The sequence below is a fragment of the Centruroides vittatus genome, unplaced genomic scaffold (genome assembly GCF_030686945.1).
Source record: "Centruroides vittatus isolate TY-2023 unplaced genomic scaffold, ASM3068694v2 scaffold_490, whole genome shotgun sequence".
Taxonomy (NCBI): domain Eukaryota; kingdom Metazoa; phylum Arthropoda; class Arachnida; order Scorpiones; family Buthidae; genus Centruroides; species Centruroides vittatus.
The window spans coordinates 26,893-40,890 of record NW_027122711.1 but is presented as its reverse complement, the minus strand read 5'-3'; the positions used below and the strand labels follow the sequence as shown (position 1 = coordinate 40,890).

General features: G+C 32.6%; 1 protein-coding gene across 1 annotated transcript; it reads left to right on the top strand.

Annotated features, from left to right (window-relative positions):
• The first annotated feature begins 1,645 nt into the window (after window positions 1–1,645).
• LOC136989374 (exonuclease GOR-like) lies at window positions 1,646–2,527 on the top strand. The gene has a single exon (XM_067287495.1). The coding sequence runs from the start codon at window positions 1,646–1,648 to the stop codon at window positions 2,525–2,527; it is 882 nt and encodes a 293-aa protein (XP_067143596.1).
• The last annotated feature ends 11,471 nt before the right edge of the window (window positions 2,528–13,998 follow it).

Here is a 13,998-nt window from a genome sequence, read left to right as displayed (position 1 = left end):
GAAAGAGACGTTTATGAGTTCTTTAATTTAGGTTATAATGAAAGCAATTACTAGCCGTAGGACATTGTCACTGACTCAGTTATTCCTAGAACGTGACGTCACACCAAGGATGAGGTCGTGTTGTTCTAATTAGCGCCACCTGTATACTTTAGCGGTTACTTGTTCACTCGTCAAATGCCTCGTGTCTGTGGAGAAGTAAGCAGTGTTACTGAAGTTGTCTTTGTGTTCATCGCATCTACAAATTTCATCGTATCGATTATTAAGTTTTTATTTGAAGACTTCGAAAGTTGGTAAGTAATTTAGAAATATCGCGGTTATTTGTTTATTTCAGTTAGTATTACTTACTTAATTTTGTTGTAATATTAATCTTTAATTAGGTCGTTAATTAAGATCTGAGACATAATTTTCATGATTATATCTATTGATAAGCGGAAATGAAGTTTTCTAAATTTCTTTACTATTCGTTTCCACGTGGTTTCGTATATGCTTTTTAGTACATGATTGCTTTTCTCCACGTAATGTGTCTCTCAATAAATGTGATGATTAACTTCAGTATAATTTATAATTAAGAAAGACGATTTTTTTTCTGTTGTGTAGAATAGATTACTACAGATATAATCGATTAGAATTTTCGAAAATTGAACGATATACATTTATTAAAATGAAAATTTGTGTTATTTCTGTATACGAGTATAATTTAAGAAATAAAATTAAAATTTGGTTTGAGTCTTTTATTCTGCGAGAGATTAGAATACCGAATACCACGTGCATGGATTGTAAAGTTCAGCACGTGCTTCTCTTCGGTTCTTACGATAAGTTGCCGTATTCTATAGAGTTAGTGGAAGAAACGACGAAGATTAAAATTGCTTGTAAATTAGTTTGTAATTAATTTAATTAATGTTGTTGTTATTTATTTTTTAGATTTTGAAAATGGCTTCGGGGGGTTTTGATCCCGATCGAGTTTTTCCGATTCCTCCTCGAGGTATGTTTTGTTTCAATGAAGACCATTCACCTATTATCCCCGATATTTATTTATACAGTTCGAATCCAAGCAATCCTGAAATACCATTTGAGCCATTTCCACGGCCGATTTATCCAGGATATCCACGTAGGAGGAGAGTCAATCCATATTCTCGATTTGCTGGAATGGAGATAGATGGTAATCCGCCTATACCACGGAAACCGTTTCCGCAGCCAATTTATTTAGAATTGCCAAACGAAGGAATCAATCCATTTTCTCGATTTGCTGGTGGTTGTGAAATAGATGAGATAGATGGAAATCCTCTGTACCACGGGACATGTTCCCGTGGTACAGGAGGATTTCCATCTATCTCATCTATTTCACAACCGACCAGCAAATCGAGAAAATGGTATTTAGAATTGCCAAACGAAGGAATCAATCCATTTTCGATTTGCTGTTTGTGAAATAGATGGCATAGATGGAAATCCTCCTGTACCACGGGAACTATGTCCAGACGAATTTCGTTTTGAATTGCCAAAGGAAGGAATCAATCCAAAGGCTGGTTTTAAAGTGGATATAGGGCCTCCTATACCATTTGAGTTATTTTTAAAGCATCAAAATACTTGTCAAGTAGAGAAGAATGAAGCTTTCTTCATTTCTTTTTATTCATTTTTAGAGACAATAATGTTAACACCAACGCAATTAATGACATATAACTTTCCAATGCAATCCTTTGCCAAAGCTTTTCGTGGTGAAATTAATGCAGATTCTTCAATAGAAATATGTGCTCGTTGCCGCTCCGAATATAATAGAATTATCGATGATCCTGAGGATATCTGTCTTTACCACCCTAAAAAAGCGATTCCTGTTCCCCCATTTGACACACTCTATCGGCTTCATCCATGTTGCGGTACTGAAAAAGGAAGTACTGGCTGCACTTTTAACAATTTTCATGTATCAAGTTCAAAGTGCCGGGTGAATGATGATTTTCTAAACACAGCTGATTATGATTTTACAGAAAAGAACATAGTCGTTCTGGACACAGAGATGTGTTACACTAAATTGGGTCTGGAAATAACTAAGGTAACTCTCTTATCATTTGATGGAAGTTTATTATTCGAGACATATGTGCAACCAAAATCACTTATAATTGATTATAACACAGAGTACAGTGGCATCACTGCAGAAATGCTTGAAAAGAAAAAGACACTTCAATTTGAAGAAGTGCAAGCATTATTATTAACTATTATTAACAAAGACACCATTATAATTGGGCATGGACTGGAAAATGACCTGCAAGCTTTACATTTTATCCATACAAAAATTGTAGATACTTCTGTAATATTTCGTACTGAACCTGGATTTCCTTTTCGCCCATCATTGAAATGTTTATCAGAGAAATTTTTAGGACAAGTCATTCAGAAAGATACTCACGATAGCAGAGAAGATTGCCGAGTTTGTCTTGATCTTCTTATGCTTAAATGGTCTTGGAGTGATTTTTGCTTAGGTCTATGCAATTGCCCTAATGTATATCATGAAGTTTTTAATCCCCCTATTAAGATATAAGTTTAAGATGTTTCAGTAACTGTCACATCAACTAGTCATTTATTTTGTATTTCATAGTTTTACTTATAAATACTTTATTTATATAAAATGTGGTTAAAGATTTTAATAGATTTTAAATAAATCATATACTTATGTAAATACGAAGTTTTATATGTATATAAAGGATCATTGTTATATATACAGTGATAATCTATTGAATAACAGTGCTGTTTTGTATAATTTTCTAAACGTTTTGTCATGTATTTTATAAAATCTGTAATTTTATTTTTAAAATTTGTATATTGTGAATCACGCACAATGTCAATTTTATTTGACAAGTACAAACTATATTTTTGTAATGAACTACAGACATTGTAGAAGTGATCAATCTACATTTTTGTATTATTTCACTACGTGCAAAACTGATTCGACCTAGATTAAAATTTATTTTTTTGTGATGATGTGTGTACAACCATCAATATATTCTGTTCAAATTGTAACAAGTGCAATGCATTAAAACTTTTTAGCAGATATACATTCGTAGTTTGATTATTTATATTTTTTAAACGATTGATTACAGAAACTTATATTTTGTAATACGTTTAATGCGTTCTGTTAAATAAAACAGAGTCGTAGCTTACAACACATTAAATTTTTAAAGAATATTTGAATAAATTATTTATAAAATTAGGTAATAATTGTAATTTCTTACGTCAAGAAAAAATGCACTCTTGTAATAAGAACATGTAGTAAAAACTCGATTATCCGATCTTTGTGGAACTAGCGGTTATTAGGATTATTCAGAAACTCTTTTTGTATTTTGGGTTTTAATAAACAACGGATGTGACAACAAGGAATACATGTAACTTGAGGCGTTAACCTTAAAACATGGCACAATAAAGTTACATGGAGAATTTAGTCTGTATACACAGCGCTACGTGTTTTATTGTAACTTTCGGATAATCGAGTTTCTATTGTATTTCTACACTGCATATTTTGACATTTAGAAACATTTTTAAATCAGCAACAAGGTGCATAACTTTCGTGGTAAATTTAAAATTGTATGTGGCGCCATCTGTTATGAGATTTCATTATAAAATGTTTAATTATTATAAATTTGCAAATAGCTTAATTTTGAGGGTACAGATGAGTTTTATAAAAAGTTGTAAATTCTAATAACGAATAAATTTATAAGTCCTACTCCTATCGACATATGACATGACTCTATTTCCCCATCCCCTTGATCTTTGATTACCAAACTTTAATAGCATTAATGTCCGTTATACACAAGCTACTATGCCAAATTTCGTTAATCATTACTCCATCCTGGGATATTAAACTTAATAGACGCCAACACACCTACACGGATGCTTATACACATAATCACAGAATTCAATTTTTCTGTGGACGCCATTATATATATATATATATTCATTTTAATCAGAGTTTTAGAACATTTTTCTTTATTTTTTATTCCTTCTCACTTCTAGAACTTTCTTTTCTGACTCTTTTCTCTTAGGTGGTGAGGGCGGCGGTTAATGGAACTACAGGAAACAAAAAAAATAAAGAGGTAGTGAAGATTAAGAAAAAATACAATTTCTTGTAAGACTATACATTTACTTGAGTCTTTCTCCTTCAGTCCCTTCACACGCTATTCAGAGGCAATAGCAAATCATACGGTGGAACTGACCTTTTATTGGAGGCTACTTGTCCACCTTCCAATGTAAAACAGTTATAGAGTTTTCTAGCGGTAGCATACGTATTCATTAAAATAATAATTACATTTAAAGGGACTGAAGGAGAAAGACTCAAGTAAATGTACAGTCTTACAAGAAATTGTATTTTTTCTTAATTGTGAATTCGTCCCGGCAAATTTTTAAATGTAATTATTATTTTAATGAATACGTATGCTACTGCTAGATCCTTTGCTTGAAATCTTTATGACGTAAATCTATAGGCCCGTGCCAAAATAGCGTAACCAGAAATTAATTGTATGATAACGTAATTTGAATTCTTTCTTAGAATAAATATATATTTAATATATCAGTAAACACTAAACATGCTGGCCTAACGTAAGCTACGTATGAATAATCTATATCGTAATAATTATATAAATTATTTACTACAGCATCCACTCTATGATTTATTTATTTATCTAACATCTCGGAAAACTTTTTTGTAGAAACGTCGATTAACGATATTTTCTTTATGATAAAACATTGGTACAGTCGTTTTCATATTTTTTCTCAGGGAAGTAAACAGTTTTTCAAGAGACAGATCACGCGCATACCTCTAAACAGCTGTCGTCTTATTTGGAACAGACCTGAAACACATTTACAAGTCTAGGAATTTTAGTGATATAATATTCAAATTAATTACGAAACTTGATATTTGTATATTACAATATTATTTACTGTTTATAACTCGCAGAACAGTTTGGAAACTCATAATTAATCGGGTTTTAAAGATTAAAATACTTTAAATTGGCGGCCGAAGGGGCTCTGGTAATCACACATCTTGCACGGATTAAATGGAATTTTACACATTAGCATCAATAACCGTTTTGTGATAAATTTTTCTGTTAAATTTAGTGTGGTAAGAAATTATCTGCGCACAAATCTCGCTCGTATTTCAGTATTGCTAACTCGTTAAAGATCTTCGTGCTTATCGTATATTTCATCATACTTGCTAGCGTCATGACAGCTGGTTTTGTTCATCGAGAACTGTCTTAAGCTGGGAAATTGATATATTTATTCACATTTTATGCGTCGCGGGCCGCAAAATATATGAATGCGGCCCGAGGACCGCAGGTTGCTCATCCCTGCCCTAGACCATCACTGACGAGCAATTAACTGATTGCCTCTGGAAGTCGGCTTCTTACAGAAATGCAGCTTCCCTGTCATCAAATGTCACAGCACGCCACTGAATCTTATCATTTATTTTACATGTAGTATAGAAATTTGTAGTATGATACATAATGCAATTATAATAAGATATCAATTTTAATTAATTGAAATCACGTTAAGATATGAAAATTTATATTTTAGAAAATTCGGTGGAAGCGGCGCTTCCACCGTTTCCAATGACGGCACGCCACTGGTGGAAAGTGATCATTTCACTCTTCACATATTTTTCTTTTCATAAAGAAAAATTCCAGCAACGAGTTGCTTAACTTTCCTAGCAACATTTGGTGGTGCCATCTGTTACGATATTCTATTTTAAAAACATGTTATATTTTTAACTATTATAAAATGGCAAAAAGCGTAATTTTGAGGGTAGGGATGAGTTTTATAAAAAATCGTAAAGGCTAATAACGCATAAAATCGTTACTAAGTCCGACTCTATTGGAGATTTACACGACTCTCTTTATCTCCCGCCCCTCAGTGACGTGTCCAATGGACTAGACGATTTCGTAGAAAGTTACAAAATTAATGTGCAAGATTCGTTAATTTTTGAGGAGGAAATTATTAAAAATTGAGTATTTTCAGCAAGTACGAAGTCGTTTTATAAGGATAGAAGGTTATATTATTTTCTCCTACTTCATCATTTTATAACAAACTAACTCTCCTGAATAAACTTTTTATTCAACGAATTGTAGAATAGGTTAAGTCTACATCAGTGATTCCCAAACTTTTTTGAGCCACCGCCCGCTTGGTTCCATAAACTTATACCCAATTTCCCCAACTGTACCCCTAACTTGCTTTCCCTTGTGTGAGAAAGACTTTGAAGTATTTCTAGAAATCTTTCCTATGAACCTCACACGTTGTGTCCTTTCTACATTGTTCTCCACATCTAGAAACCATTAAATGCAATGTTTCTTTTTACCCCTTTTCACAAAGAAAAGGGAAAGGTTGTCGGTGATCCAACCCTCGCCTATGAGTACCCCGCCTCCAACTTTTCCCTGTCGCCCACTTGCTTCTTTTCGCCACCCTAGAATTACTCACCGCCACAGAAGGTGGTAGCGCTCATTTTGGTTAAACTTGTTTCGGCAGTAGCGTATCTAATTAATACCGTAAATAAGCTGAATAATTAATCATCTTTATTAATTCGAAAAAGTATTACTGGGTTTATTTGACTTTTTGGATATTTTTTACTTTTCCGGCTGTTATAAGAGGGAAAGTATGGTGAGCCAGCAAAAAAATGACTACCCCGGATTTATATATTTTTGGACTTAGGACACCTTGAAACGTCCAGAAATGCAAAATAATTGGGGGGGGGTAATTTCTGTATGTATGGATGTTAGTGCGTGTATGTTTGTGTGTGGCACCCTCTTTGGAGCTTAATAACTCTCGTGCTTTTTGTCGAAAATTTATGAAACTTTGCAGGGAGGTTTGTTTATTAGGGAGATTGATGCTATTACATTTTGGTAATACGTCAACCAGATAGCTCTCTCTCGGTTCAGGATGTGGATTTCTTCCTCTTGATTTGGCGTGCTTGGTACTCCCTCAGCCACTTCGGTGGGTGTTTGCACGCTGGCTATTCTTCTCTGTTCTCCTGAACCCTTGCCCCTTTTCAATGGTACTATCTACATAAAATCTTATAACTCAATTTTTCACCCTTTCCAACCCCTTAGATACCATTTTTTTTAAATTGTTGATAATTAATATTTATATCGAAATAAAGCGCGAATCCGATATTAAAATAAACTACAACGTAAAAATTGCAGTAAAAAATACCACCCAAAGAGAGTTTTTGAAAGAAAAGTACTGAAAAATATTGAAGAATTTAAAATAAATATTTTTAGTTAAAAATATAGTTGCAGGGCTACTGTATACGTATTTTTCTTCCATTTAACACAACCCGCAACGAGACACGTGCAGTCTACAATGTTTAGAACAGTTTGACCTTGAAAACAGCTGTGGGTCCAAGTTTGCAGAATGTCACGAACCCTTCAGGGGAAGCTAGATCTTAGTAGGTTAAGTACTATTTACCGTAAATACTCAAATATTTTACGAGATTTTCGGTCATTTCAACCTGTCCTTCGTCAATTTCGATAACGGAGTTATATAGATGGAAATCGAGACCAGATATGGAAAACTTAGAAGCCGGAAATCCTGATTAATTATATACGAATTTCCGGTGAGGTCTAAAGTCGCGTGATTTTTTTAAATTAATAAACAAAGTAGACAATGTATACTCTTAATGATTATGTTAATGCTAATATTACAGTATATTATCTGAAAACACCAATTTTCTAAAAAAAGGTTTGAAGTATAAATAATAGAAAATTTACCATAAAAATAACTCCGAATTTCTTGTGATCATTATTTTAATTAATTAAAAAATTAATTTCGTATCATCTACATTATATTTCGTGATATGACACTTGTCTGATAATCGTTGTTATGGTTTATTTGTGAAGGTGGCGTACGATCCGTCATAACCTCTTCTATAAGTTTCTTATAAACTTCAGGTAATTTTATATTATTCATGTCAATAGAACTTTTCAATTTTAATATCATTTCTCTAACCGTATTAATGTCCTTTTCCAATTTAATATTTGTTTTTCTCAGTTCACAGATTTCATCCTGAATGTCCTTTTTTCGAGTTTCCAGACTTTCTCTCAATTCCATTCTCTTATTTCTACAACTTGCAGCGTATCCACGATTTTTTAAAGTTCTTCTGCGTTGTTTTAGTTTCTTAATGACTTGTTTAGTAAATTCGCCAGTTTTCAACCTTTTGTTCAGTTCTTTAACAGGTAACGAAGTTAATTCATTGTCGGGAATTGATTTGACTCCATCGTCGTGTAGTCTACCCAATGTGTTACGGCTGTTACTTGCCTGAAAAAAAAATTTTTTTTTTAATTTTATTTTATTTGACACACGTTGCCTTTATTTTCTCATTCACTCCACTTTTAATCAATAGAATTAACCTTTCTAATTACATAAACCCCATGATTTATAATGAGTTTTGGGTGTGAAAAAAGTCGCCAAACGTTCTTCGACAGGTGCCGATTTTGCCTTTATGCAAGATGGTGCACTCTCCACATTGTGTGTACGTACGTTGAACTAATTTTTACAATTAGAATTACTTATAAAATTACTAATAAATAATAACTACAAAGATATTTAAAAAAATAAATTATCTTAAAAATAAAATATAAACAAAAACTAGGTTTGTTTTTTGTTATATTTTATTATAAAAACAAAAATATTTGTGCTTGTTTTTTCTATTTCGAGTAAACAATTACATCAGCAAATATTTAAGTTATAAATTATTTTTTCATTAGCAATTAAAACAAGTGTCAAGATGGCGTAAACAGAAATTAAAATATATATATTAAAGATTTAATATTGAAGAAATAAAGAGTGCTGCTATGAAGAAAATCCGGAAAACTCCACGTGGTCAGCCTGTGGAAAGGCGTGAACCCGTGACCCAGTGTTCAATGCTTCTCTCGAATCGAATATCTTGTTAAATATAATTTATTAACTTATCCTAGAAATATTTCATATAATTACAGACTTTCATATACCTTTCAAGCTAAGAATGGTATTTTTTCATAATATTTCTTGAAGCTTACTTAACCTACCAATAACTTACTTAGTTTACATTAAATACATTAAATATAATAATAATGCTATTACGATAAAATTTAATTACAGAAAAATCCGAAAACAAAATTTTCTTTATTTTATTTACGTCACAATATATTTCATTTTTTAAAAAATTAATTAATTTCGATATTAACATCACTTACTTTCGTTGTAAGTACTGTACTTCCTACCAAACTTATGATTATTGCACAATTTTAGATGCAGTAGTCCTCAGTTAACGCTCACTATTACTTTCACAGTTACCAAAAAAAAAGGGACACAATAGACATTGCATAGCACCCCAATGGCACTCTACACTGTGGTATTTCAACCTGCCTCGACCAGTCTTCTATTGGTTTCGTACTATTTATTGAAGTCTGTTTCATCTATTGGTATACTTATTTTTAACGGATCTAATTCTTCATTATCATCATTGCGAATGGCAAACGCATGATGATTGATGAATCGTGATTTAGCACATAGATGATGAAGGTTGAAGTGTTTTAAGATGATCCACGGTGCTGTTCACTTACAAGTGGATAGAATTGCAAATCATCGTGAATTGACAAGAAATACCAAAGAAATTTTGAAGATAGGAATTAGCAAACGTATCCAGCTTTTAATATTCTTATAGGATATAGATTTTTGCTTAACAAAACTATAAAAAGCGTTTTTATTTCGTTAACCGACAACTACCTTTCATTCATTTACATAATATTATTATTAGCATTATGAAATTTCGGTGCTTATAACCACTAAGCTTATTATTAGAAATTTCTTTATTATTTCATTGTAATCATTCAAGTACTTCTAAATATAAGTAAGTATAACATTTACAAATACAATACGCTAATCCGAACCCCTTTTAATCCGAACTGCCTCTACCATTTCCCTAACTAAAACAATGGACTTGTCAACTATACACTTGCAGCTCACGTGTAAAGTAATATGTAAGTCACGTGTTATGAGCATTGCTGCTCATTCTTTTTTTCACCCTGTTTGACTTAACAATAATTCTAACCTCTATTTACTACTGTAAAGGATCATACAACAGTAAAGAAATAGCTTCAAAGCGAGGTATCATATCGCCATTAATCCACTGGTCTCAATTAGTATGGATTAGCGCTGCCTCACTGTAAGTACAGTATTTAAATTACAACCGTTTTTACTCGTTTAAAAAGTCAACTCGTGTAATATTTAATAATCTACAATAAATTTATTAATTTCCAACATATTGTTATCATGATTTATATTATATATATTCACATGCAATGTTTTTTGGAAGATCCTATTGTTACATATTGAATACAAAATCACACACACAAAGTTCATGACTAAGAGAATAATATTATTTTCTTATTACACGACAGCTATATTTTATAAATTACGTCACCCGTTACACTGCTAAAAAGTGACCCATTTAAAAAAGAAAAATATTAGCAAATTTATCGAGAAATTCCCCTTGAGATTTGAAGAGAAATATTGAGAAGCGCAAAATGAAGTATATGTGTTGACATTTTTCTTTATCTGTCTTTCTTGCTTTAATTTCTTTAACTTCACAAAAATGGCGGAACATAATTACTAAATCTTACAACATATCTCTACAGAAAATTAAGTGTTCTACAAATCAGCAGATTAACCAGGGAGGAATCATCAAATGAAAACACGCACTTATAAACATGTAATGTACGGTAAAATCTGTGTAAACTGGCCTATTGAATATATTTCTTTCTATTTAGGCAGATTTTCGTTTTTATTAAATTTAAATAGATGCATGTCACAGCATTAAAAAATTGTCTAGGAAAGCAGTCGACAAAAACAATTAGAGTTTGAAAGAAATTTAATATAAGGCATTTAGTTTAGTTAAAATGAAAAACGTTGAGTGTCAGTTTTCTGCTACCAATATATTATTTCATATTAATTACATTCAGTGGAGTAACCAAGATCTCTTTCTGGGGATGATCTGGAAAGATGATTAGAATGAAAGCGCCCTTTATCTCATGGAGCCCATCAATGGCCGAATGGTGGGCTGCATGAGATAAATCCACGAACAATGGTAACGGGTTCACGCTTGGCCACCAGCTGGCCACGTGGAATTTTGCAGGTTTTCTTCACGTTTGTAACCCCTAAATAGGGGCAGCTTCCCTAAAAGTCCTTCTGCGAGCATCGCCCACGTGTCGAATTGCCGCCAAACAAATGTTCTAGAATGTTTTGGATACATCTAGATGGAAACTGAGAAAACAAGTTCCATTTTCCATAACTATGATCTTTCTTCTAGAACAAGGCACAGTCACATTGTATAAGTAATAAAGATTGCAATTGCTGGATCTCTCATCCAGCGCTGCGGATTCGCAAATACTCAATTAACTTTCTAAATAATTGCGCAAAAGTCTACGTTGTCGCGTTGCCGCTTTGCTAACTACTAGACTGCTACTAATTACTTACTCACTACTTTACTAACACTAATAATTAAATTACTTAATCAATCCAGCAAAATTTAATAAAATAATAACGTATTCAATCGCTTTTAACGATCTTCCTCAGTTACAAAAAAATACAACATTAACTATAGAACATAAAATGTGTTTGGAATAAATATAAAAAGAATAGTGCTTAATTACATCCCATTTTTTTAAAACAAGATACATAGATGTACTGCCAGGTCTGATAATTTTTGTATTGTATACCGATGTAATCCCACTGTTTTCAAACTTTTAAGAAACGATAAAAAGAAAGAGAATCGGAATTCAACAACGGGTATATTTCGGTGCCTTTACACAACCAACGTTTCAATTCCAAGCTTGTTAATGTGGGTGCAACGATGCGCAGTTTAAAACAAAGGCTCAAGAGCACAAATATACAATCAGTAAGAACCTTGACAACACTGCGCTTGCATCATACGCCAGACAGAAGGATGTTAACGTCCAATGGGATCAAGCGGCAATTATAAAAACGACGACGAATAGGCAAACGGTCAAACATCTTGAGAGATTGGAAATCTGCAAGGCGCACATGATAACTGGTTGTATAAACCCTAGAGATGCGGACTCATTGTCTACCATGTGGAGATCCTTTTACATTAATTAATGTTATTAACGGACAATGCTGGTTTCGTTGGATCTTGTATACAGGGTGTTTTTTTTAAACTGACGGTACTCAGAGACATCTGTAAAGCAATCTAACAGCCGGACTGTCGCCAAATTTGGGAGAGTGACTAAGAACGACATGGGAAAGAGATTCCGCGAAGAAAAAAATAGTACCCAAATTTGCAGGTGGGGTGGATTTGGCGTTGTTGTAGCAAAACAGCTAAGAATCTGCATAAAATCCAGCTGCAATTAACAAACACACAAATGAATAATCAGGTTTCAGTGTAATAACGAAAGTTTAATTAATCAGCAAATAACCTCCCTTCTTCCATGTGATCACCGTCCTGCTGGACAACTCATTGCATCCTGAACACCGTGTTCTCTATGGCCGAACGTAATATGTGCGCAGGAATGTTCATCACAGTTCGAGAAATGTTGTCCTTCAAAGTCATCAAGTTTGGGACACTACCAAGATAGACCTTGGACTCTAAGTAACCCCACAGGAAAAAATAACACGGGGTTAGATTCGAAGAGCGAGGCGGCCATGCAAGTGGAAAAAAGCGACTGATGACCCTTTCTTCAGTGAAGTGCTGTAGCTTTTTCGCTACAACAGCGCCAAATCCTCCTCTACCGGCGAATTTAGGTACTACTTTTTTCTTCGCGGAATCTATTTTCCACGTCATTCTTAGTCACTGTCCCAAATTTGGCGACATTCCGGCTGTTAGATTGCTCTACAGATGTTTCTCAGTACCGTCAGTTTAAAAAAAAAAACACCCTGTATATATTTTTTCCGCTATTTATTTTGTTTATTTATTTATATTTTGTCCGTTTGGGCGTTTTCCGTTAATTTTTATATTTATTCCGAACACATTTTACGTTCGATATTTAATGTTCTATCTTTTTTGTAACCGAGAAAGATCGTTAAAAACGATTGAAAACGTTATTATTTTATTAAATTTTGCTGGATTGATAAAGGTGTAGTTTATTTAACTTATTCTACTTCCAGTACATAGTTTTATATACTTATAAATAACTACAGACTAATATGTAGAGCCTATATATGAAAACTGGTAAGACTAATAGCCACTTGGCCACTGATTATTCGTCCTTACATTATTATAATATATTAATATAAATTAATCAGTAGATTTACCTTTGCTATTATTTAACTTAAAGATTACGTTATAATTATAATGTAACTAAACATTTAAAGTTAATTATCTCTATCTCAAGTGTTAAACCGAACCAAAGTTAAGTTTACTACCTAAACGTGTAAGAAGTTTTACTGATTTATAGTGACCAGTCTAAATAATAAAAGCTTCTTAAGTATTTTTTAAAAATGTTTTATTTCATTAAAAAAAACATAAATTGCAGGATAGATAGATAGATAGATAGATAACACTTTATTGCACCAGAAATACATCCACGCTGGATCCAGCTGGAATGATTTCAATCCAGCAAAAATCCAGCTGGATTCAAAACACTGCTGGATTGCAATCCCTAATAAGTAAGTGATTGATAACAGAATATTATTATTATTTTTTATCATATTAAAAAAATAAAATAATTGACTGATATTGAATTATTCATTAATAGAATGTAATTTTAGATTTGTTGTTAAGACAAATTTTTATTTTTATTTTAAAATAATATGGGTGTTGGGGATCCAACGTCCACATCACCTCCATAAGTACTCCATAGATTATACTGTATTGCATAATTGCACTTAAGTTATTATATAACATATATTTCAAGAAAAATATCTTAATAATAAGAATAAAATATGATAAAATTTTGATAATTCACAATCATGTCTTAGTATAACTCTAGTAATTGCCCATAAAAATGTCATTTGGTACTACGACAACGAATT

Excerpts from the sequence above, each read along its gene's own strand:
- LOC136989374 (XM_067287495.1), top strand. The coding sequence starts at position 1,646 with ATGTTAACACCAACGCAATTAATGACATATAACTTTCCAATGCAATCC.